We start from the raw sequence: 25,006 nt of genomic DNA, 5'->3' as shown, positions 1-25,006 counted from the left end.
GCCCTGCCAAGGCCTGAATTTTGTCCCACTGGTGGTGACTTTGGCCGGTAAAAGAGGACACCTCTGTCATTTTAAGCCACCAGTTTGAGGTGATTTGTTGCAGTGACCCTAGGAGACTCACGTGGTTGACCTGCTGCCCACCCTGGAGGGGAAGCCCCCAGCAACGGAGTCTGCACTGTGAGCCTGGGTGACCCAGCTGCCCATCCCCACCCCCACCCCGAGCTCCTTCTGCAACACCAACAGCGGGCACAGGCTGGGACTGCTTTCCTGGAGCAGGGATGGGGGAGCAGGGGTGGGCCTGCCATCCCCCCCCCGCCCCCGCCACCCCCAACCTTGATGACCAAAGTCAGGGCTTTCTCTAGGGTTTTGCGCGGCTGGAGCTCCTGGACGAGGGGAGGGCTCAGCTGAGGAGCCGGGAGCGGGATGTAGGTGGTGGTGCCCCTCCAGCCACAGGTGACTGGCTGGGGAGGGGAGTGAGACGCGGGGGCCAGTGTGCCTGACAATCACTGGTGGGGGAGGAGCCCCTCAGCTCTCAGAGACCCTCAAAACAGTCAGCCCCCTTCTGTGGATCCGAAGTGACTGATTGTGCTGGATGCCCCCAGGAGGGCATTCCAAAACTCGCCCCCCTCCGTAGCCAGCCAGACCAGCTGCACTGCGGATCGGGCCTCCAGTACTGGGCCACAGCGTGTGTGGGGACCCCCGCCCCACCACCCACCCTGGGTAAACGCGGGAGGCCATCTGGGCCGGAAGGAAGGGGCTAGGAGAGAGCGCAGGGCGGCCCCCGCCCAGCCCCCGCCCACCCCACCCCACCCAGAAGCAGGCGCACACGGCTCTGGGGTCGCTCAGTTTATTGGTAAAACGGGCACTGAGCGCGGCGAAGTCTGGGCGCGGAAGCGGGGGCGGCGGGGGCGCTTTTCCTCTTAAAGAACTTCCACTGGACCTTGATGGCGAGCATCCAGTCGCTGACCGAGAGCCTCTTACAAGCGGAGGTGCAGACATGCGCCTGGCGGGGGGGCGGGGCGCCGGGCCGGGGGCGGGGCCGGGGGCGGGGCCGAGGGCGGGGCCGGTACGCGGCGCCGCCGGGGAGGGTCGCGCCGCGGGCGCCCGTGCTTCACTTGCCCGCCTTCTGAGCCTTCTGCGCGGACTTGGTGACCTTGCCGGCGCCGCCGCTCTTCTTTTCCACGTTCTTGATGACGCCCACGGCCACCGTCTGCCGCATGTCGCGCACGGCGAAGCGGCCTGCGGGGAGAGGGCGTGAGGGGTGGGCGAGGGCCGGCCTGGCCCCGCCCCGGCCGGGACGCGCCGGGCGCCGGCGCACTCGCGCCCGCTGCTACCTGCCCAGCGGGGCTGCAGGTGGCGCGGTGCGGCCACGGCCCGAGGAGTGTGGGACGCTAGCGCTATCAGGTTCTCGGCTGGCAGGAACGACTGCAGGACCCGCCCCGGGCGTGTGGGGGTCCCAGGACGCGCGGACGCTCTTGGAGCGCGCCTGGCGAGGCACAGCTACGACGAAGCTGGCCGGCAGCCTGCACAAGGCAGCTCTCGCATAGAGGCCGGTGGGTTATCCCAGGGACGTGTGTGCGGCCAGCCAGCTGCTGTCCAGCTCCGGCAGTCAGCCCTAATGCTGCCACTAGACTGGCTATGGGGTCCGGGGCCTTCATCTACAGAGGAGGACACCATCCCAGAGCTGGCCGGCAGGGCTGCTTCATGCATGGGATGGAGGCCGCAGGTCTCCTGCTAAACTCTAAGCGGGGCAAACTGAAGGACCCCCCCCCCCCCCCCCCGCCAAACCCCCCACCCGGAAGTGGTCCTCTGGCAGCCCGGACCAGCCCCACCCAGGCCGCACCTCCCTCCACCACCTGCCCAGCTCACCGAGAGGTGGGTACTGTGAGAAGCTCTCCACACACATGGGCTTCCCAGGGACCATCTCCACGATGGCTGCGTCACCGGACTTCAGGGCTTTGGGGTTGTCCTCCAGCTTCTTGCCCGAGCGCCGGTCAATCTTCTCCTTCAGCTCGGCAAACTTGCAGGCGATGTGTGCCGTGTGGCAGTCGATGACCGGTGAGTAGCCGGCACTGATCTGCCCTGGGTGGTTCAGGATGATAACCTGGAGGAAGAGGTGCACAAGGGCACAAGGCCGTCAGGCGTGCCCAGAGGGGGTGAGACGGCATCGGAGCGAAGCTTTAGGCCCAGGGGCCCAGGTGCTGGCCGTGGGGAAAGGTCAGGGACCCACACCCCTGACATGGACCCCAGGGTCCTCATCAAGCATTTGGCAAACCACAGGAGAGAAACAGCCAGCAAGTGCACTGCATGAAGGGCCACTGGGCAGGACTCATACTGTCTGCACCGGCCAGAGCTGAGGCAGGGGGATGAGAAAAGCGGACCTCAGTTATTACACTTCGGTTATATGTCAAGGAAGCCAATTTTTACACCTGTTGTCACACGAAGAGGTGATCAAGAGGGTGCCGTGAAAATGTCGAGAAGAGAAGAAAAGAAAAATGTAGAGATGTCTCCGGCAATAAACTACTAAAAACATGTTGAGGACTCAAGCGGGACCTCAGTGAGGCTCAGAGGCCGGGCCCCTCCGGTGTCCGCTCTTCCCGTGAGTGTCCTCAGCCCTGATCCAGCCTCTCCAGGCCTGGGTGGCCTCGTTTGTAAAGCGGGGGTCTACGTTTTCCCAGGCGCCAGGCTAAGGGGCGCCCAGCACCGTGCGATGACAGCCCCACCACCCTTGAGGGAACGGGCCACACCGGCCTCTGCAGCCACGCACCTGGGAAGTGAACTGGGCAGCCTCCTGGGGTGGGTCGGACTTGCTGTCCCCACACACGTTGCCTCGGCGGATGTCCTTGACCGACACGTTCTTCACGTTGAAGCCAACGTTGTCGCCAGGCAGGGCCTCGCTCAGGGCCTCATGGTGCATTTCCACTGACTTCACCTCCGTGGTGATGTTGACGGGTGCAAAGGTCACCACCATGCCCGGCCGAAGGATGCCCGTCTCCACTCGGCCCACGGGCACGGTGCCAATGCCTGGGTGGAGGGAAAGAGGCTGTGAGGGGTGGGGGAGAGGTGTGGCCACATGGGCAGAGTGCAGAGACGGGGGAGACCCCAGACAAGGCGGACACTGAGGTTCAGACGGAACTGGAGGCTCCCCTGGCCTGTTCTGTCGGGAACAGAGAGGACTGAACAAGAAAGAACCCCTAGTCGTGCTGGGCAGGAGCAAAGTGGGGGGGGGGGGAGCATGGGCAGAGGGAGGCCCATCTCGACCGGGGGCGGTACTGTGGGGACCCCTCCCTTCTCTGAGGCCCCTCCTGGCGAGGCAGCAGCAGCAGCACGGGTCAAGGTCATCCACCCAGGACTGCCTGCCTGTCTCGGGGAGCCACCCCCAGAGGGACACTGTGGCACCAGCGCTTCTCATGGATCCGCTGACGCCTGTGTGCCTGCTCAGTGGCTATGCGGGGCCCCCCAGCGTGCGTGCAGGGAGACCCTACTCCCATATCCCTGGCTGTGGTATGACAGACATTGAGGCTGGTGGCTGTTTTCTGTGCGAGGTGAGTGTGACACCCCCGTTCTGCACGAGCCCCCTGGCTGGGGGTCTCCACGGTGCTCCTTGTGGGCCTCATGTTTGCTTGTGGTTTCTCTGTCATCTCACGAATAGCATTTCTCATGCCTGGGGTAGGTCATGTCTCCCACAGGACTGGGACGGTCATGGGGGAAGGGGACATGTGAGTTACCCTTATGCCACCAACTCCTGGCACAGGGCTCAGTGCTTACTTGAAGAGAGAAAGACCCTGGACAGATGGATGAACGGGTAAGGGTGGGTAGGTGTGTGGATGGATGGATGGATGGATGGGCAGATAAATGGATAGATGGATGGGAGGGGTGGGTGGATGTCTGGATGGACAGATAGGCAGATGGTTGGGTAGATGGATGGATGGACAGATGAATGTGTGGGGTAAACAGTCGTCTGGATAGAGATGAATGGATGGATGGATGAATGAATGATGGATGGATGGTGGATGGACAGGTGGATGGATGGATGGATGGATGGATGTGTGGATTGATGGGTGGTGGATGGACATATGGATGGACGTGTGGATGGACAGATGGATGGATAGATGGGGTGGATGGATGGATGGATGGTGGATGGATGGATGGATGGATGGATGGAGCATGGATGGGAGATGGACAGGTGGATGGACGGCCCCCAGAAAGTGTGCAGCACTGAGGGACAGGCAGATAACTTGGCCTCCAACCCTCCTTGTCAGGGGCCCTGGTCTCAGGAGCTGGGTGTGAGGGGTAGACCCGGCCAGGGTGGGCTGGGCCAGCTGCCTGAGGTGGAGCGGCGTGTGTCAAGCACTGAACCGTCACTCACCGCCGATCTTGTACACGTCCTGCAGTGGCAGGCGCAGGGGCTTATCTGTGGGGCGTGTAGGGGGCAGGATGGTGTCCAGGGCCTCCAGCAGGGACACGCCGCTGGCGTTCCCCTCCTTACGCTCCACTTTCCAGCCCTTGAACCACGGCATCTGGACAGGAAGAAGGTGTCGTTGGAGGCAGAGACCGCCTCCACCTGCCCCGCCCTGCCCCACAGCCCCAGGGCCTCCCCAGGACTTTCCAGAAATCCCGGCGGAGGCATGTGACCTGAGAGGGCCTGGGGAGCAGGGGAGCACGGGACTCACCGCTACCTAATGGCCAACGGTTCACCCTAAGCCTGTTCATGCCATCGAGACGCTGCGCAGCCTTGCACCATCCCCAGCCCCGGGCCACACTCCCAACATCACAGAAGCCTTGGGAAAGCAGGTCTGGCGAAAAAACAGCGGGGCCCCTTCCCCAGCCCAGACTGCTCACACCGCACTCAGACGGAGGCGGGTTCTGGCACCCCTGAATAAGCATCCAACATGGAGCCCAGCCCAGCTCAGCCCCTCTTTCTGGCAGCCCTCAGATCCCTGGGCAGGGCCGGCACCAGAGCGGGAGCGGCCAGAGTCCGGCCAGCGGCCAGGCTAGAGGCAGAGGGTCCAGCCTCGGCCCCCAACCGCTATGCCACCTGTCTCCAGGCACGGCTGACCCGGCATGGCCCAGGGCTTCTCCTGCCTGGAGCCCCCCGACCCCCTGGCCACAGGCAGGGAGAAGGGGAGGGGGCCGGAAGTGCTGCCCAGTCCACTCCCAGGGGCTGTGTCCTCCCGGCACCACAGATCAACAGACGGCTCCCTGAGCAGCAGGTCAGGAGCGGGAAGTTCAGGGCTAGGGTGTTCTGTCGGCCCTGCCAGGAGGGTGGGGAGTGGCGGCTCACTGGTTGCTCGGTGACATCCTGTGCGGGACCCACCACATGCGAGCATGCAGCCTAGCGGGACGGGGGCAGGGTCCCCGGCTTCGGCCCAGGGCCCCCTCCACGCCCGCCCAGCTCAGTGTGGGTGGCTGCAGCACTGGCTGGACCAAATGGCCACCCTTCTAGGCCAGCGCCGTCCTCTGCCTTCACCGCGTCCAGGCCCTTGTTCTCACGTTCTGAAAACCACTTCGGGCCCCACCTCGTCACCTCCCGCTGAGTCAGAGTCCCTGAGATGCCGGCTGCGGGAGCCAGAAACTTCCCAGCTGGCCAGCGGAGAGCCGGGCCTCGGCCCTTCCCAGAGCCCAGCCCGCTCCACACCCCGGGGAGACGACAACCAACCCCATAAGGGCAGAGCCTCCTGCGACAGAGCGCTTGGGCCTAGGCCGTGGCGGCCGCTGCTCCCACACTGCCTGCCCAGAGCCGGTACCCCTGGCCAGAGAAGGGGCCTCTGCTGGCCTCATGGGCACAGCGCCTAGGCCCCGAGGAGGCGGCGGCCCGCCAGGCAGACACCCACGGGGCCAGGTGCCCAGGGTCATGCAGGTTAAGGGAACACAGCGGGGCTGAGGGGAGCCTACGGACAGGCCTTCTGACCCAGGGCCCTGGGCTCCCGGGCAGGGTTCCGAGCGGCCCCGTCCCCCCCAGCCCAGCCCCGGGCAACTCACGTTGGGGGAGGGCTCCAGCATGTTGTCGCCGTGCCAGCCGGAGATGGGCACGAAGGGCACAGTGGCGGGGTTGTAGCCGATCTTCTTGATGTAGGCGCTGACCTCCTTGACAATCTCGTCGTAGCGCTTCTCGCTGTAGGCGGGCTCCGTGGAGTCCATCTTGTTGACCCCCACGATGAGCTGCTTCACGCCCAGCGTGTAGGCCAGCAGCGCGTGCTCACGGGTCTGCCCGTTCTTGGAGATGCCCGCCTCGAACTCGCCCACTCCTGCAGCCACTATGAGCACCGCGCAGTCCGCCTGCCGGGCAGGTCAGGCGCAGTGAGCCCCGGGCCCCGCCTCGCACCGGGCCCCGCCAGACAGGTGCCCCGGGACGGGCCCTCGGGGTCTGGGCCTTAGGGGCAGCAGCAGGGGCTCGTCCGTCCGTGTGAATGGCCTGACAGTGTCTGGGTCTGTCTGTCTGCAAAGGCGGCCCTGACAGTGGCCAGCGGTCCTTGTGGGCACCTCTGCCTAGCTGAGATGATGGGGCCCTTAGTCAGCTCTGTGGGGGACTCTGTCCAGGTGTGATGAGGTTATCTCTCTCTCCCTCTCCTCTCCCTCTCTCTCCTTGTGCCCTGGCAAGGGAGCAGAGGAAACCCAGCTACCCCTCAAGGCTCCCGGGCCCCCAGGTGTGTACTGTGCGGGTGCCCCCTCGGCCCCCTGCAGCCCTGCCCACCTGGGACGTGCCAGTGATCATGTTCTTGATGAAGTCGCGGTGGCCGGGGGCATCGATGATGGTGATGTAGTACTTGGTGGTCTCGAACTTCCAGAGGGAGATGTCGATGGTGATGCCGCGCTCCCGCTCCGCCTTCAGTTTGTCCAGCACCCAGGCGTACTTGAAGGAGCCCTTCCCCATCTGGGGGGAGGGGGGGGATGGTTCAGGGAGGGGCTTGGGACTCAGCCCCTGGACCACGGCAGCATGTCACAGCGGAGGGACCTGGGTGACAGCCTCCCTCGCTCCCCACTGGAACCCCAGGACCCCGATCCCATCTCCGGAGTGAGGGAGTCAGATGCAAGGACCTCTGAGGGACACCTCGACCTCAGCCCTGCCATCCTGTGTCCCCAGGTCTGGCCTTTGCCACCTCGATGCTTGCCATCTGAATGTCCACCAGTAGGTGGCGCAAGGGCCTGGGAGTCAGGCCTGCGGAGAAGCCCCCAGGCGATTTAAACCCCTCCCCTGGCTGGGGGCTCCCCTTTATCTGAAGCTGGCGACCCCCGCACCCACAGCCGCACCCGCAGGCGCAGATCGCTGCGTCAGCCACAGGCCTGCAACACCACTGTCGAGGTGTCAAGCCCAAAATCCCTCTGTGATTTTTTTTAAGACAAAAAATAAAAAGGAAATTGGATGAGGTTGCATGGCAGGGCCGGGCTTTCCAGCTCTTTCTACAGACAGCCAAGGCTTCCTAGTAGCTCTGAGGCCCCTCCTCCCCTTCCTCGCCCCACCTGCAAACACCTGTGCCCAGCCCAGCGAGGCCCCCGTGCGGGGCCCAGGGCTGTGGTTACTGCCGCCCAGCTGGGCTGATGTGAGGCTGCCCGGCCAGGAGGGCCGCCCTGCCAGGACCCAGATGGGACCCAGCTAGACCTGAATCAGACATCCTGCGAACACCCACGGCCCCCCCCCCCAGCGCCAAACCCGCGGGGAAGGAGGGAGTGACGCAGCGTTTGGGCCCAGGCGCGGAGGGAGGCGGCCCGCACCCCCCCACACACACACACACACTCCGAGCGAGGTCAGCCCAGGCCAGCAACTGACTCCTCCTGGGCCCTGGCCCCCACCCCTCTGTCATCCAGGAGAGGACCCTTACAGCCCCCCACACGGGGGCTTCTCCCAGAGCCCAGGGGTGGGGGCAGGGATCGCAAAGAGCAGACCCCCACTCCGTGACCACTTCCCACTCGGGGGTCTCTGCCACTTGAGAGAAAGCTCAGTCACCGGGGCCCCTCTCATCCTCACCAGGCAACCAGGACCCCCCCCCCCAAAGAGTGCCGCCCTGGACAAGCAGCCCTCCCCAGCCCAGCATGAGAAAGTGGAGCTGACGGGCTGGGGCCGGGTGCCCATCAGTGAGCTATTAATAGCCACCCTGAGTCGTGGCCCAGCCCCGGGACAAGTGAGGGCAGCAGTGCCTGCAGCCCCAGCACTCGGCCCTGGGGACACGGGAACCCCACCCGTTCCAGGTTCTCAAGTCCGGTGTGGCAGAGAGTTCCGGAGCCTGCTGTGGCAGGGGGGCAGCAGAAATGCTGCGTCCAGGCCACCTCCCCTGCCCCAGGGGCAGAGCCAGCGGGCCACCCCTCCCCCACCAACACCAAGCACATCCTCAGAAGGAGGCAACCCCACCTCCCCCCCCCCCCCCCCCCCCCGTGCCACTCCACCTGGACTCTCTCAGATATTTGTCCCCCACGCGGCTTCCTTTAGGGCTCACGCCCTCGTGCCCTGGAGGAGATCAGCTGTGCCTGGAGTCAGGGACGCGCCAGCCCGGCCTCCAAGGCGGGAAGCTGTCCCCTCAGTGTGGCGAAAAAGACAGGGGCCCCCAGGCTCACCTCCGCTGCCTCCTTCTCAAACTTCTCGATGGTCCTCTTGTCGATGCCTCCGCACTTGTAGATGAGGTGGCCCGTCGTGGTGGACTTGCCGGAGTCCACGTGGCCTATGACCACGATGTTGATGTGGGTCTTCTCCTTGCCCATTCTGCCCGGGGTGGGGGGAGGGGCCGGACCGAGCTGGAGCGCTGTGGCTCAGGATGAGGGGGCTGTCGGGCAGTGATTCTGTGGGGTGGGGTGGGGGACAGGCCACGGAGAGCCTCAGACGGAGGCCAGCAGAGACACTGCCCTGCACAGGTTGCCAGCACACCCCCACCCCTGCCCACGCACCTGGCCCCGAGGCAGGGGCCGCATTCCCACATTTAGTAGGGAGGGAAGACCACCCCCCAGCCTGGGCCTGGCCCTTTCGGGTCAAGTGGCAAGCCCCAGCAGTCCAATCTGCAGTAAATATCGGGGTGCTGTGCCCACAGGGCACCCCCATGAAGGAGGCTAACCCCCCCGAAGGGGGGGGAGGAGCGCCAAGCTGGGCGAGCCCCATGACCAGCCAGGAGCCCGGTGATGAGTCACCCTGCCCCGCTCTCCGCTCTCCGGGGCTCTGTCCCTGATGCTTCTCCCCTACCAGGAGTCCCGGGCCCACTGCTGTGCCCCACCCCCACCAGCGTAGCTGTCGCCTGGTGGAGAGACGGTCAGTGCTCCCCACTCCTCTCCTCCAGCAGAGAGGGAGCCATCTTCCCCTCATCCCTGCCAGGCAGGCTGGCACCAGGGGAGACAGGCTGGGCCAGAGCTCCGACAAGGCGGTGGTGCCCAGACAGGGGGCCTAGAATAGCTTGGGCCCTCCCCGGACCCGGGCAGGGGGCAGACAGTAGGGCAAGGGAGTGGGGTGCCGGCTCTGAAAGAGGAGAGAAGAATCTGGCCCCGCAGCCAAGCTCAGCAAGAGCCAGACAGCGATGCCTGCAGCCTGGTGGGGGCAGGGGGGCACCCCCTCCCCGGGGGCAGGGGGGCACCCCCTCCCCCTCTCCCTCTGGTCAGAACCCAGGTCACAGCCCCTGCCCCATCCTGGAGGTCAGTGAAGAAATCTGGGCAGCCCGGGAGGGGACAGGTGCCTGGGGGAGGGAAACAGTGCACCCTAGGGTGCAGACACCAAGCGGACACCCCTAGGCCCACCCGGTGGGGGCAGGGTGGTGAGTGCCTCCGGGCTCTCACTGCCTCCCCCTCCGCGGGCGTCTCCAGCAGCCCCCAGCAAGGACGACCCTGCCCCAACCCCGCAGGGCCCCAGCCGGTTCCAAGGTCATGGCAGCAGGGCGATCGCCACCGCCCAGAAGACCGCTCCCCCGCCGCCACCACCGGATAAACAAGCGCCACCGCGGTGCCCCCACCCCAGCCCCTGTCGCCCGAGGGGACCGAACCCTGGTGCCGGTCCGGGCGCGTGGGATGGCTGGCGGAAGCCCGGGGCGAGCAGCGCAGCCTGGCCAGGCGCCTCCCTGGCCCCTCTCTGCCTCCAGGTCCGGTCCCCCGAGAGAGGGCCCTCTGCGGAAAGCTGGGGATGGAGCCGGAGACCCGGAGGCCGAGCGTCCTTACCCAGAGCCGAGATCTCAGCCAGAGGGACTAGCAGCGCCGGCGCGGCGGTTTTATCTCTCCGGGAGGGGGTCCACCTATTGACGGAGCGGGCGCAATGCACCGCGCCCCTGCAGTACGGCAATGCGGTACCGGCGGGGGAGGGGGGCGGGCGGGGCCGGGGCGGGGACGCGAGGGATGCGGGGATGCGGGGACGGCGGACGCGCGCGGGCGCGGCAGGGACGCGACAGAAAGATGCGGCGAGGGAGCGAGCGACAAAGGCGCGGACGCACCCGGAGGGAGTGCAGGCAGGGAGGCGCGGAGAGAAGAGAGGGGGGCAGGGGGAGGGAGACGGAGAGGAGGGAGGCGACGGGAGAGAAACAGCCAGAGATGGAGGGCAGATGAAGCAGAGCCCGAGTGGCCAGGCTCTGGCGCTCCTGGAGAGAGCGAGACGGCACTGCAGATGCCGAGGGAGGTCTCCGGCCAGGGGTCAGCCCCAGGTACCGGAAAACACAGGTGGGGCCAGGGTAGCAGCAGGTAAGGCCTCTGCCAGGAGGGGGCAGGGACTGAGGTCAGGGACTGAGGTCAGGGGACTGAGGTCAGGGACTGAGGCCTGGCCTGGCCCTCCACGTGGTTGGTGCCCGCGGAACTAACAAGCCTCCGTTCTGCCTCCTCAGTGTGGCCTCTGCAGAATGGGTCCTTCCCCCGAGACCCTGGAGTCTGCTTGCTTCCAGGCCCCTGTGCCCGGGTGTCTGCCACGTGGCCTCACCCTGGCGTGCCCCCAGTCCGGCCCCATGGGACAGACTGAAAATGCTGTGTCCAGGGTCCCCTCAGTTCGGCAGAGTGACCTGAGGCCTGAGGCGATCCGCCTCCACCACCGTCCCTGCGAGGCTTCTGGAAAGGACTGTTCAACACCCTGGGCCTCTCTCCACGCAGGGAGCACTCCAGGTCTGTTCCCAGAGCCCACCGGTGCCTCCTGGGCTGCCCTGGTGAGCACGACGGGCAGGAGCCCCCAGGGAAGCAGAGTCCCAGGCCACAGATGGGGGACCTCTGAGGGTCCTGGGCAGACCAGGGCAATGGCCAAAATGGGTTTTCAGGGGAGGGATGGGGAAGCGATGTGTTGTGTGAAAACCAAGCGTACAGGCCTCTCTGCCGTTGGCACCTCTCCCCGTGGCCTCGTCTGCCATCGTCCGGCCACCGCTCCTGTCTTATTCTTCTTAGTGACTGCAGGGTCTTTAGAAATGTGTGTTGAGTGGGTGAAAGCAGAGGCTTGGTGCCCAGCTCCTTGCACGGGGGCAGTGGCTGAGAGAGCCCTCAGAGATGGGACCCTCAGAGGTCGGGGGGGGGGGGGGGGTAAAGGGGCCCAGCACAGTGGGGGGGGGGGGGAGGGCAAGCAGGTCTCCCCTGCTCAGGGAGAGGTCTCTGAGGGAGGGACAGGCTGTCCCATTGGGCTGTGAGGACGGGGGGCCCTGCCCCACAGGACCAAGGTCTGCACCCACAGACAGACGGACTCCTGGCCCTTTCAGGCAGGGAGGGGCTCACAGATGACTCTGGGCACCTCCAAGTGCTGCTGATACTATCACGCAGGAGCCAGGAATTAAAAATAAACTCCTGGCAAGAAACGGAGACCCACCCCACCCCACCCCCCCCAGCTGCCCTCTATATTTAATGCGTCCCTCCCGCCTGAAGGTTAGCAGGGGTCTGGGAGACATCGGGATTGGCTGAAGCTGGGATGGGCCAAACCAAGGCTGAGGGAGGCCCAGGCCCCTGGAGACGCCCACCCCCATTCCCCCAGAGGGACCACCAGCGCCCAGGACCCCGGGCTGCCTGCAGACCGCTCCCCATCAACAGGTCTGGACTGCGCACCTACTCTGGGCTTACCCACAGCCGTCAGCCTGGTGGGGACGGAATCACATTGGGACACCCCTGCCAGGGGCAGGCCGGTGCCGGGAGGTGCTGCTCAGGGGAGCAGCCGCTGCCGGTGGGATGCAGCATCCTCCCTGAAGGCCCTACACGCTGACCCCGAGGGGTCTCAGGTGGTTTCTCCAAGGTGCCTCTGTGTCCCCAGGATGCGCCCCGTGCACCTGCAGCGGGGCAGCCTGCAGGGCCCTGGGAGGCTGGGCGAGGTGGCGACACTCAAGCTCTCTTGGACGGTGAGACTGCATAATGAGACACCGACAGTGCTGAACAAGCCCGTACGACTGCAGAGTCCCCAAACTAACTAACACCTCCTCGCCGTCGCATAGCATTTAATAACTACAGGTCACTGAACGGAACCGAACACCAAATACTAAATAACCCGTCTCCAGGCCTTGTGAGTTCATCAAGTGCTGGGTGGGCCTACCAGGCGGCAGGGCACCCACTGACCAAGAGTCAGCTGGGCACAGACAGACAAGCCACAGTGCCCAAGGTCACACAGCAAGGAGAGCGGAACCTGCCGGCAGCTTGGAAGGCCTGAGTCTGGCCAGTGTCACTCCTGGACAGAGGCCAGCCGGTTCCCGCTTGCGCTCCTCCCCTCCTCCCAGGTCAGGCTTGCCACGCCTCCCCCTCCAACTCCCCCCAACCCCCCTCCCAAATCCGAGCCTCTAGTCACAACGGCCCCCAGAGCAGCCAAGGGGGTGGTTAGGGCGGGGGAGGGGGAGCAAAGAAGGGGCCACCGCCTCACGGCACACCTTCTGTCCCCTCCGGTGGCCCCCAGCTACCCCCAGCGGGAAGCTGTTTGGGGAGACACAGGCAGCCCCCACTTTGACGGGCTGAGGTTTCATGAGCCCGTGGAAAGAAGACCCAGCTAAAATTAACCGTTATCAAGCTGTCAGCCTGGAAATAAACCCTCCTCCTATTGGCTGCTGGTGATGTCACTGCTGGGTTAATAATAACCTGCGAATGCATAACTGACCAGCTGGGCATGTGCCTTCCTGCGGGGCCAAGGCCAGTGGTCACCCTGGGAGCTGCTGCCCGGGCAGTGACTTGGGGGCAGGATGGGGGTCAGGGCTGAGCACACCCTCCAGCCTTGGGGTGTCTCAGAATGACCTCAACTCCTGGCCTCGGGCCACAGGCTCCTGTCTGTCCCCAGGACTTCCGGTGTTCACCCTCACGTGCGGGGTCAGTCACATCTCATCTCCCAGCCTCCCTGGGCAGCAGGACCCTGGACGGCCTTGGGGTCAAGGTCCTCCCTCCCCCAGCTCCCCAGGCTGGACAACCAGGGAACTGAGCTGCCCATGAGTCCGCACATTAGGTGGTGTCCATGGAGGAGGAACTGTCGGCTGCTGAACTCCCCACGGAAAAGCGAGATCGTGGCCCCAAATCAGAGAAGTAGGGGCCAGAGGGGGCGGCGGGCGGGGCCTGGGGGCCGAGCCGCCTGGTGGCAGGGCTGGGGCGGGGCTGGAGGGGGGGTGGCGGGCCGGCCGCTTGCACCCCAATTAGACCCAAGGCTAGGCAGGGGCCCCACCGAACGTCCAGCCCTGTGATCGGTCCCTGGGCCGAGTGGAACGGGGTGCGGGGCGTGACTTACTAGACAATCTAGGCCCCCAAACGGTCCACCTTAAGAAACCCAGCGTGCCTGGAGGGTGGGAAGCCCCGAGGAGGGGGACGCAGCCCCTCAGGGAAGGGAAGGTCAGCGGCAGGGGACTGCCCTACCCGCCACCAGCCGCCAGCACTTGGGGCCGCTGGTCCCCCAGCAACACAGCGGGGCGCTGTTGCCATGGCGAAGGAGCAGCGCTCCACCCAGAGCCTGGGTTAGTGTCATCAGTGCTTGGGAGGGCAGCTTCCTGCCGCCACCAGAGCTCCACCCCTGCCCTGCCCAAGCCCAGCGCCACCACCAGGGAAGGGGTCTGGCGAGCTTTGCCCTCCGAGCCCCCCAGAGTCCGGGGCTCAGCCTAGCACCAGGAGGAGGGGGGGCCCAGGCCCCCCCATGTGGTCCATGGCAGGCTGGGGGGCCACTGGAGAGCCCAGGGGATGGGTCAGCCTCTCTGGCCAAGAAGGGGCCTCCCCTATGGTGGGGCCCAGAGACGGAGGGAGCCCCTGGGGAGGGTCTACAGACCCACTGCCCACTCCTCAGGTGCTGCAGGGAGAAGCCACAGTGCTCAGTTCAAGGAGGAGTGTCTCCAGGCAGACAACCCTGGGGATCCTGAGGCTCCTTAGCAACTCTGGGCCCATGTTTTCACCTCGTAGGTAGAGCAAATCCTCGGCAGGGCAATTGGGAATAACCTGCCTCCAGAGCAGGAGGCCTCGTGGGTGTCTTAGGGTGACTGGCGCAGGAGGCTGTTGGCGGCCTCCATCAATGGTGGAGGTCCAGAGCCTCCCCTGCCCCAGGGGAGACCCCCTCCCTACTGGCAAGACTGAGGAAGCTGGTCCTTGGTTAGAGAAAAGGTTGGGGGGTGGGTGCGGGGACTGTCCTTGGAAATACTTAGAGAAAAGTGCACAAATGACAAATGTACCTGGCCACCCAGATCAAGAAACAGAACACTCCCTCGTGCCCTCAGAGGTGACCACTGTCCTGACTTCCTAGACCGTGCATCATGCTGTCTACTCTCAGACTTCACATACACGGTCTACACGGTAGTTGTTTCTTCTCACTGCCGTACGGGGTTCCGCGTTCAGTGTCGCTCTACGATAAGGTTGCCGTGTGCCGCTGTGTGTGAACTTGTGCTAGGACACCGCGGGGATGGGGTTCGGAGCCACAGGTGTGCGCCGTCATCTGTTCACCGCCTCTTGGCTCTAAACTCCTGCTTCAAAACCTGCTCTGTGATGACGGACAGAATTACTTGAAGCATTTCTGCTTTACGGTGAGCAGATCGTTCCATAGGGCAGGCACTGAAGGATAAATTCACCGCTGAGAGAAAATTGATTGCTCGCTGGCTTTTTTCCTTGCTGGTATGAGGAAATTCTCCTATTTCTTTGCACATCTAGTAATTTTTGGTTGAATACTGAACGTTCTGTAAAGACTCTGGATTCTGTTATCTTCCTCTGGAGACTGTGGGTTCTTATTTTAGTGGCCATTCAATCGCTGGGCCTGTATGGGCTTGTTTTCATGCTTTTTGGTGTTGATTTGTGGAACACCCAACATAACTTCCCTCAGATTGATAAGATTCAACTTTCAGTCTTGGTCCCCCAGCCTTTCATGAGGCTCAGCTTTAACTTTTCTTAGATGGTCCTAGAGTAGACATTACTGTAGGTGGGCACTCTTCTCTCTCTCTCTCTCTCAATGTTTATTTATTTTGGAGAGAGAAAGAGTGTGAGTGGGGGAGGGGCAGAGAGAGAGGGAGACATGGAATCCAAAGCAGGCTCCGGGCTCTGAGCTCTCAGCACAGAGCCTGACACGGGGCTCGAACCCACAAACCGTGAAATCATGACCTGAGCCAAAGTTGACTGAGCCACCCAGGCACCCCATCTCTCTATTTTTTTTTTTAATTTTATTTATTTAAGTAATCTCTACCCCCAACATAGGGCCCAAACTCATGACCATGAGATCAAGAGTTGTGTGCTCCTCTGACTGAGCCAGCCCGGTGCCCCTGTAGTCTTGTCTCTTAAAGAAATAAGTCAGAAGGTCTCTCCACCCCAGCCAGGTCCAGATACCAGTGGTGCCCAGCATTGGATGTCTGCTGATATTCTGGCTCTGATCTCAACTTACCCCCCCTCCCCAGGATTCATGCCCTGGAGTAACTTCTTCCCCTTGAGGGCAGAAAGAGCCTGTGGCTTGCATCCAGCCAACAGAACATGACAGAGGGGGTGAGCCGTAACTCCCTTACTTGGCCTACGTTATTTAAGACCCTGTCTCGGCAGACAGACCGGAACGAGGGATTCTCCTCCTGGCCTTGAATAAGAGAACTACCAAGATGCCAGAAGGCCTGTAAGGGGCCACAGGTCAAGGAACCCCTAAGAGCTGTGAGTGGCCTCCAGCTGTCCAGCCAAAGAAAGCAGCCATGTGACCTTAGAAGAGGACCGTGAGCTTCGTAAGGAAACGGATGGCTTGGTGGCACCCTTCTGAAGCCCTGAGCAGAGGACCCAGTAAGCCGTGCCTGGACTCCTGACCCAGGGAGCTGGGTGCGCACAATAAACACATGTTTTGTAAAGCCACTAACCTGTGATCGTTGGTTATGCAGCAATAGAGAACTAGTACACTAGGACACAGACCGTAGTGTCTGCTCTCCGTGAGCCCCCCAGGCTCCCCCAGCCAGAAGGCACAGACCCGAGCCGCTCCCCGCGCTTCAGCCGGCCTGCGCCCCAGCCTCAGCCTGAGCCCACTTGGATGACCCTGCGAGTGTGGGTCCGCTGAACCCACCTCCCTCCACCCGCAGCCCTACTCCCTGGGCCCCCCACCGCCTGGGGCGGCTGCCGCAATTGGGTCCAGCTCCACGCTTCCCCATGGACACAGGGCTGGCCTGCCACCTGCCGCTTCTCCGTGGCCGGAAGCAGTAGATTCCACACATGTACATTTTTTATTCTGAAATCATTGCAAACTTAGAGAAATGTTGCAAGAGTCGGTGCCCCCAGCGTCGGGCGCCCTTCGCCGGCACCCTATTGTCAATGCCTGCCCATCTGCGTTCTCATTCTCTGTGTGTGTCCATGCAATTCTGTGTGTGTGTCCATGCAATCCTCTCCGTGTGCGTCTATGCAATTCTCCGTGTGTGTGTCTATGCATATTCTTTTTTTCAGGCCACTCGCGAAGGGGCTGTGTAAATCGTTGCCCTCAGCACTCGACTGCGTCCTTCCAATTGGCACAACACTTCAGTCTACAAGCCCTGTTCCGATGGCGCCAGCCACCCCGGCAGCTTTTCCCGGTCTGGGACCGAACGCTGGTTTCCCAAGTCACATGTCCCGATCTCCTCTAATTGGAAATAGTTCCTCTGCCATTTGTGTCTTTTATGACACTGACATTTTTTAAGAGTTGAGGCCAGTTGCTTTGAAGAGTTCCATCTTCTGGAGCTTCTGATGTTTCTGCACAAATGAGTTCAAGTTTTATTTTTCTGGTGGGAATCCCCGCCGAGCAACACGTATTCCCCCAACGCATCCGAAGGGGAGGTGCCTCACGTCAGTTAGTTCCCTGACGGGGACGTCACCCCCGACGACCCAGTGACGGTGGTGGCCACTAGCTTTGCCTGTAGCAAAGTTTTATTTTCCCCTCGTAAGTATGAGCTAATTAATGAGGATGCACCTTGGATTCTGTAGATATCCTGTTCCTCATCGAAATCCTCTTTCAACCCAACACTCATTGATGATTCTTACCTGAATCCATTTTTACTACGGTGGCTGTGCTTTTTGAATTATTTTTTGTTTTTATCTTTTTAAGTTGTCACACAGAAAAGGGACTCTCTGGGGAATACACAGTTGGATGAATGTTAGCACACGCACAGATGACTGTAGCCACGTTGATCAGGACACAGACTGTCCCATCCCCAAAACTCTCCTCCACGCTCTCGCTTTATGCTTAGATGGTCCTCTTGCCCCGGCGGCCACTGAGCTGTTCTCCATTACTGTGGCGTCGTCTTGGGAGCGTCATGTGAACGGAAGCTTACACCATGTCCCTTTTGGGGAGGGCTTCTTTCCCTTAGCATAACACCTTGGAGATTCATCCAGGCCACTGTGTCGCAACCCTTTGTTCCTTTTTATCGATGGATAATATTCCATATACAGCGAGAACACAGGTTATCTACCCGCTTCTCCCCTGAATCACATTTGAGTTGTCTCCAGTTGGGGCAGTCATGAATAAAGCTGCCGTCGACATTTGCACGCAAGTTTTTGTGTGAACACATCTGGGTTCCTCTCGGGCAAATGCCAGGAGTAGGGGCTGCTGGGTCGTGTGACAGGTGTCTGTTTAACCTGTTAAGAAACTGCCAAACTAGGGGCGCCTAAGTGTCCAACTTCGGCTCAGGTCGTGATCTCACGGTGTGTGGGTTCAAGCCCCGTTACAGTATCTGAGCTGTCAGCCCAGAGCCCGGAGCCTGCTTCAGATTCAGTGTCTCCCTCTCTCTGCCCCTCCCCAGAGCTCATGCTCTGTCGCTCAGCAATAAATAAATGTTAAAAGAATTTTTTTAAATCTTTGTTAGATATTTGATTTGCAAATATTTCCTCCCCACCGGTGGCTTCTCTTTTTGTACTGTATCCACAGCACAAAATTTTCCATTTTGATAAAGTTCAGTTCGTCAACGTTTTTCTTACACAGATCATGCTTTTCATGCTTTTGACATTGGCTAACCCCAGATCACAAAGATTTTCTCCCATACTTTCCTCCAAAGCCGTGAAGTTCTATGTGTCCCACCTGGAGACATTACCTGTTTTTGAGTTAATTTTTATAGAAGGTGTGGGATTTAGGTCGTGTTACTTTTCTTGCATAAAGATGTACAGTTCTCCCAGTACCGCCTATTGAAAAAATTATACTTTCTCTGTCGAATTGCTTTCACATCTTCTCAAAACACCGTTGGGCATGTGTGTGGGAGGGCTGTTTCCGGACGCTCTTCTGTCACAGTGATTTATGTCCGTGTCTTTGCCAAGGCCATGCTGACCTGATTACTATAGTCTTATAGCAACTGCCAGACTCAGGCAGCATGTGGAAAGCATGGTCTCTTCAACAAGTAGCACTGTGATAACTGGATAAATACACACGAAAGAATGAATTTGGACCCCTACCTCGTGCCATATACAAAAATTAATTCAAAATGGATCAAAAGCCCGATAAAACTATACAACTGTTAGAAGAAAACACAGGTGTAAATCTTCATGACCTTGGATTTGGCAGTGGTTTCTAAGATGTGGCACCAAATACATGGGCAACAAAAGAAACAATAAGTAAACCGGACTTGAAAATGTTTAGCTTCTGTGCAAAAAAAGGACACTATTAAGACGGTGAAAATGCAACCTACAGAATGGGAGAAAATATTTACAGATCATGTTGGATAAGGGTCCAGTGTGCGGAATATATAAGGAACTCTTACAACTCAATTTAAAAATGGGTGGCAGGGGGAGGGGCACCTGGGTGGCTCAGTTGGTCAAGTGTCCCTCTTCACCTCAGGTCACGATCTCATGGTTGTTGAGTTCGAGCCCCGCGTCGGGCTCCGTGCTGACAGCTCAGAGCCTGGAGCCTGCTTCGGATTCCGTGTCTCCCTCTCTCTCTGCCCCTCTCCTGCTCACATCCTGTCTCTCTCTCTCTCTCTCTCTCTCTCAAAAATAAATAAATAAACTTTTAAAAAATGGGCAAGTGTATGAATATACATTTATCCAAAGGAGATCTGCAGATGGTCGATGGGCACACGAAAAGATACTGAACATTATTAGGCACTGTGAACCTATATAACAGATCATCAAAACACATGAACCCAAACTGACATAACTGAAGGGAGAAACAGGCATTCCTACAACAATTGTTGGAGACATCGGTACCCCACTGTCCATAACGACCAAACAATCAGATGGAAGGTAAGGAAACAGGACTTAACATGATGAACCAAGCAGGTCTAAGACACACACACAAAGCACGCATCAGCAGGACACAGGGCGGTCTCCAGCAGAGAGCCGACGACAGGTCCCAGGCTGCATCTTGCTGGATTTTAAAAGATAGATCAACAAAATATCTCCTTGAACCACAATAGGATGAAGTAGAAAATCTACAGGTTTGTAGAAACTAAACAACACACTCTGGAAGAAGAAACCGCTAGGAAACTCCGAAGATACTCGGAGAGGAGAGAAAAGGAAAACATAAGGTATCAGAACATAAGAGACTCTGCTAAAATACCGGAAGGAGGACGTTTATGGCGATAAACACACGTGAAAACACAAGAAAGGTCTCGTGTCGACAATGTAACGTTCAGACTTAGGGAACTAGGAGGAGGAGAACAAGTTAAACCAGAGGAAATAAAGACGGGAGGGAGCCCCCATCACAGCCAGACAGGAGATGCTGACACCAAAGTCCCGGGGACAAAGGGCGAGAGGTGGCCGCCGGGAGACAGGACACGGGACGGGGGTCAGTGGGGACAGAGTCGCAGCTTCAGCGGATGAATCCACCGCGGATGCAGGTGGCTCTGAGGCCGCACAACATCGGGAGCACATTTAACGCCATCTGAACCGCACACTGAAAATGGCTGAGGTGGTAAATGTTGTTACGCGTATTTTACCACAATAGACGTTGTTTTGAGAAGAAGAAAGTACTGATCCGTGCTGCAGTGTGGATGAACCTGGACAGCACTAGGCTGAGGGAAAGAGCCAGACACTGATTCCACGGAGACAGACACAGATTGGCGGTTCCCGGGGCTGGGGGAGGGACTGCTTGCTGGGCACAAGGTTTCCTTTTGGGGAGATGAAAATGCTTTGGAACTAGACAGAGGTGATGGCTGCACTACATTGCGAACGTGCGAAAATGCGCGCTCTAAAACGGTGACGTCCGTGTTCTGGGAACTTAGAACTTACCCCCCATGAAAGGATCTGGGTACCGCGATCTTTCCTTGTTCTTAGGCTTCAAACATGTTGCGGTAGTGTAGCTTATTTGTCTTTTCACACCAACTCTAGGACCTGCTTGTCTGTTTTCACTTGCATGGCCCTAGGTCTGTGTATCAGTTTCGGAGGAAGCTGGTCTTCGCTGTGTTGAGTCTCCGTTTACTTAGGTCTGGCTTGACATCTTCCTTTGGCATTTCACTTTGGGCACACACGTCTTGCTAGGTTTATACTTAAGTGCTTCACGGACAGAGGGTAACTATTAAAAATGGTATGTTTTAGGGGCGCCTGGATGGCTCAGTCGTTTGAGTGTCAGGCTCCTGATTTTGGCCCAGGTCATGATCCTAGGGTCATGGGATTGAGCCCCGCATCAGGCTCTGCCCTGAGAGCGTGGAGCCTGCTTGGGATTCTCTCTCCCTCTCTCTGCCCCTCCGCCACTCACACACAGGCGCACGTTCTCTCTCTCTCTCAAAATGGGTTAATAAACTTTAAAAAAATAAAAATAAAAAAATGTCTGCTTCCAGTTGTAAATTGCCAGCGTGTCACAATATGGCTGACCCCGCCTCGTGCCGGTCACGTTTGCTCTATCCGCTTGGCGTACTTTCCGTGACCACAGAGCATCATGTTGTCGGTGAGCAGGGATAGTTGTATTTCTCTGTCTCAACCCATACGCTTTGTGTTTCTTTTCCTCGCCTGTCGTACCGGCCAAGACTCCCAGGAGGTGTGGAGGAGTTGTAGCGAGAGTGGACGTCCTTGCCTCATCCCAGTCCTGGACGGGGGGTGCAGACCTTCTCCAACGTGTGCAATGCTGAACGTGCTTGGCATGAGCTCTTCGCCAGTGCTCTGTATTAGATTGGAAACCTTTCTGATCCTCGTTTCCGAGCTGTCGTCACGGACGGATGCTGGGTCCGCAGCACACGGTATGAATGCTCCCAGTTGCTGGTAACAGGTGCTTTCGAGCCTGAGTCCGATCATCCAGCATCTGGGCCTCCCAGGCCTGTTTATTGTTTCCCACACCAGTTGAGATTTTCCTGGGGCTTTCATGCCAAGTAATTTTGGGTTTTGTCCTGAAACTCAGAATTCTTGATGAATGAACTCTTTTCAGTTTGTTGTGTGCCTTGAGCACTAAAACGGTTGCTTCTGACAGTTTTCCCAGGTGTATAGTCGCATTCTGGGGAGAACATTTGTTGACCTCCTCACCCCTTCACGCCCGAAATCTGTAATGTCTTTCATTACTCAATTCATCCTTTCATCAACTGTATCTATTGAATGTCTACTACATGGCCGATTCTTTCTTAGCCATTGGGCGCACGACGGACACAAACTCTCTTCCTGTAGATTTTGTTTAACCAACAAGTAAACAAATTAGGCTATTCCCAGCAGTGAAAAGCACTGTTAATAAAGATCATGTCTAACTTTCACCACTACGTGCTCAGTGCTGGTCTAAGCGTTTACATCTTACAGACAGGAAAACGGGAACAGCGGTGGGGCTTGTGGCCCCCGAGGACATCGTCCGGCCACACAAAGTGCCCCCACATCGTTCACCAAATACTAGTCAGCTGTTTTATTTTCTTCTGCAAATGGTGACTCCACCTACAGAGGTGCCAGTGCGTGTGCCGGAGAAGCCTGCAGAAGCTGCTGCCTGGGGCACCAGGGGCTGGGGCTGGGCTGCTGTGCTCCCGGGGGGACCCTCATTCCCCAGGAGTAGGCTGAGCCCTGAGGGCCCCAGCCCTGGCCTCTGGCTTCAGCACAGGTCTTACCTCAGGGCAAACACCTGCGGCCAGGGTGACAATCCACAGGCTCTCACAGCCACAGTGCCCGGCTGTGAGGGGCTGCTGTGAGCCTTGCCTCTCCCAGCCCGTCTCCACAGAACACCTGTTAGGACCGCACGGTCGTTACCCGGACCTCTCATCTCCCCAGAAGGGAGTGGAGGCTCCAGATGTCACACGGCTGTGACACAGTTGGGACTCGAGCCCCAGTCCCAGCAACCCCCAGGGCCTGAGCCTTTCCCTGCCACCCTGCGGGAGCCTGTGGCCGCGAGAGGGCCGGCCACTTGGTGTTCAGCAGAGATATCTGCCCACCTTGTGCGACCAGCCCGAGGCAGCACGCACATCTCTGCCCCACTGAGTGATTATTCTGTCACCGTTTCCCCAGTGGCTGGAGGCTCGGGTGTTTCCCGACACAGAACCCAGTCCTGTGCACCCTGAGCACGCGATCACCCTCCAGGCACGTGGCCACACTCCCCGCAGAGCCAGCGGAAGGGAAGGACTGACCTGTCCAAGCTCTGGCCGCCCGGCCCAGATACTGAGCGGACTGGCTGGGTGGGGTCCTGTTGCCAGCAGCAGGTGGAGGCAGATTCTACCCCAGGCCTCATGGCCCCAGAGCTGGGGACGCCCCCCCCCCATGTTGGAGCCACACCTGGGGGCCGGCCGGCAGGACAGCGGCCCTGACTCCTCCTCTCGGTGCCTCAGTGGACACCAGACAGGAGCATCGCCCCTCTCAGGCCATGCCACGCAGTCCGCACACGGGCTGGGGATGCACCAGTGGCGATGGGTCCCCACTGTAACCAGGTTGTCCCACAAGCCCCCTTCTGGGTCCCTGACACTTAGTAAGTGGGGGGACTGGCAGAGCCTCCACCCTCCTGGCTCAGTAAATGTAGCTTTTCTGTTTACACTTTAAAGAAAAAAAAAAACCGCCTCCTTTCAGATTTTCTGTTCTTGAAGATGCCGATGAGGCTGGGGATGTGTCAGCTGGCCCAGCGGACAGCTGGAGGGTGGCCTGGGGAGACGGGACACAGTCCCTGCTGACAGCTCCCGCAGGGCTGGCCTCGGTCACAGGCCACAGAGCCGCCTCGCCTCAGGACTCCTCCCCAGGCTGGTCTGAGTGGGGTGGGGGCCAATGCAGGTTACCCCTGACCGTCCCTTCTCACGCCAAAGACCCCCACTGGCCCCACGGCCCCCCACCCAACATGCGCCCTGCCTCTCAGTCTCCATCTCGCTTCTGTTCCCAAGAGCCTGGCCTATGACACTTCTACAAGGGGGGGCCCCAGAGGGGAGGTGACCACAGCCAGGTGGCGGCCAAGTGCCCCGCCTGCCCGGGCCCCCAGACAGGGTCCCCGACCCTGAGGTAAGTGACTCTTGGGCATGGCTGGCTTTGCCCTCAGCCCTGGAGGGGGGCTCACAGGCTCTGCCTGGCATCCACACCCAGCACATGTCTGCACCCAGCCAGGTTGGGGCGTCATGTGGCCTGGGGAAGGGCCTGGCTGGCTGGAGCTAGAGGGTCAGTGTGAACGGAAGCAAATCTAGTCAAATTGAAGTGAAAAGCACCAAGTCATAGAAAAGTCACAGAACCGGCGCTCACATGTGAAAGAGGGACAAAATGTCAAGAAGTCACAGCTCCAAGCCACAGAGGCCGGCCTGACCACTCCGGGTCTCTCCTGTGAGAGTCTGAAGCTTCTGTCCATGCGATGGAGGCAGCCGTGCCTGGGGTTGGAGGTTCTTCAGGAGGGGGGTCAGGACCCCAACTGCCTGGCCCCTCTACACTTCTCCCAGAACCCTCTGCCCCAGATGCCCGGGCCTAAGAAGACCCGAGAAGCCCCCAAGAGGCACAGGCCTGGGTCCCTGGGGAGCAGCTGCGTCAGGGCCCTCACTGTTGTGAGCACAGCTGAAGGAGGAGCTTTGAGGCCTCAGGGCAGGACTGCCCAGCCTGCAGGGCCGTGCCTGGTGTGCCCACTTGGGGGGAGGCAGAAGGACGCCTCGCCCGCTGCTCCCCACCAGGAGGCAGGACATAGCTTCAACCTCCACGCACCTTGAGCCCAGTGTGCGAGGGGTTCTGGGTCCAGGGCCTGTGTACCTCCCTGCCCTGGGGGCTGTGACAGCACGTTCTCAAGCTCTGGGGACTGAGCCTGGGACTGAGCCCTGGGAGAGCAGGGGCTCCCACTCATCCAGCTCTGCACACACAGGCCTTGCACTGCCAGGCACAAAGTAGGTTTCCAGTACTCTCTGGAAGAACAGACAGACCAGCCTCAGCCGGGAAAGCAACGTCAACACCGGCCTCCAGCACCAAGCCCCTCCCAGCAGAGGCTGGGCAGCCCTTCTGTCCCTGGGAGCCCCAAGCTGGCCCCATCCTTCCAGGTGGCCCCCAATCCCAGCTGTCTCTGCTCAGACCCCCTCCCCCCCCACGGGATGGGTCTGCCCCAGGGATCCCAGCCTGTCCTCCTCCTGCTCACACTGGTGTCTCCCCCACCCCCAGGACACTCTCTTTGACCCACCCAGGCCCCCCAGAGTAGCATCAGCTTTTGCCATCCCCCCAACCCCAGCTGCGCCCCTTTTGAGTGACCACCATGCCCCGGATTCAGAGCAGACACCCCACTGCTTCAGAGGCTGTGGCCTGACCTCCAAGCCCCGACCCCATTTTCTGGCCATAAGCGCTGTCCAAGGTCCTCAAGCCCTGAAACCACAGTCCTGTTGGAGGCGTGTGTGAG

General features: G+C 60.2%; 1 protein-coding gene and 1 long non-coding RNA gene across 3 annotated transcripts; one reads left to right on the top strand and one right to left on the bottom strand.

Moving 5' to 3' along the window:
* Positions 1 to 833: 833 nt before the first annotated feature.
* Positions 834 to 10,257, bottom strand: EEF1A2 (eukaryotic translation elongation factor 1 alpha 2). Its single transcript, XM_019426310.2, has 8 exons — positions 10,126 to 10,257; positions 8,551 to 8,772; positions 6,695 to 6,874; positions 5,983 to 6,279; positions 4,370 to 4,520; positions 2,768 to 3,024; positions 1,870 to 2,104; positions 834 to 1,239 (listed from the first exon to the last, which is right to left on the bottom strand). Exons 2-8 carry the CDS (start codon positions 8,692 to 8,694, stop codon positions 1,112 to 1,114), a joined length of 1,392 nt encoding a protein of 463 aa, XP_019281855.1. The 5' UTR covers positions 8,695 to 8,772; positions 10,126 to 10,257; the 3' UTR covers positions 834 to 1,111.
* Positions 10,258 to 11,974: 1,717 nt separating this feature from the next.
* On the top strand, positions 11,975 to 16,176 carry LOC109253411 (uncharacterized). 2 transcript variants are annotated; one of them, XR_008417660.1, is made up of 3 exons: positions 11,975 to 13,413; positions 14,636 to 14,885; positions 15,887 to 16,176. It is a non-coding gene; the product is annotated as an uncharacterized LOC109253411 (long non-coding RNA). The 2 variants fall into 2 exon arrangements; XR_008417659.1 differs by lacking the exon at positions 11,975 to 13,413 and having other exon boundaries at positions 13,979 to 14,885.
* The last annotated feature ends 8,830 nt before the right edge of the window (positions 16,177 to 25,006 follow it).

This window comes from Panthera pardus, unplaced genomic scaffold (genome assembly GCF_024362965.1).
Source record: "Panthera pardus isolate Hobbes unplaced genomic scaffold, ASM2436296v1 HiC_scaffold_25, whole genome shotgun sequence".
NCBI classification, from domain to species: Eukaryota; Metazoa; Chordata; class Mammalia; order Carnivora; family Felidae; genus Panthera; species Panthera pardus.
Note: the sequence above shows the minus strand (reverse complement) of the source record. Positions and strands in the feature narration are given on the sequence as shown.

Coding starts and splice junctions, on each gene's coding strand:
- EEF1A2 (XM_019426310.2), bottom strand. CDS start 8,694: ATGGGCAAGGAGAAGACCCACATCAACATCGTGGTCATAGGCCACGTG. Junction 6,280..6,694: donor TGATCACTGGCACGTCCCAG/GTGGGCAGGGCT, acceptor CCTGCCCGGCAG/GCGGACTGCGCGGTGCTCAT. Junction 1,240..1,869: donor CTCACAGTACCCACCTCTCG/GTGAGCTGGGCA, acceptor CTCTCCCCGCAG/GCCGCTTCGCCGTGCGCGAC.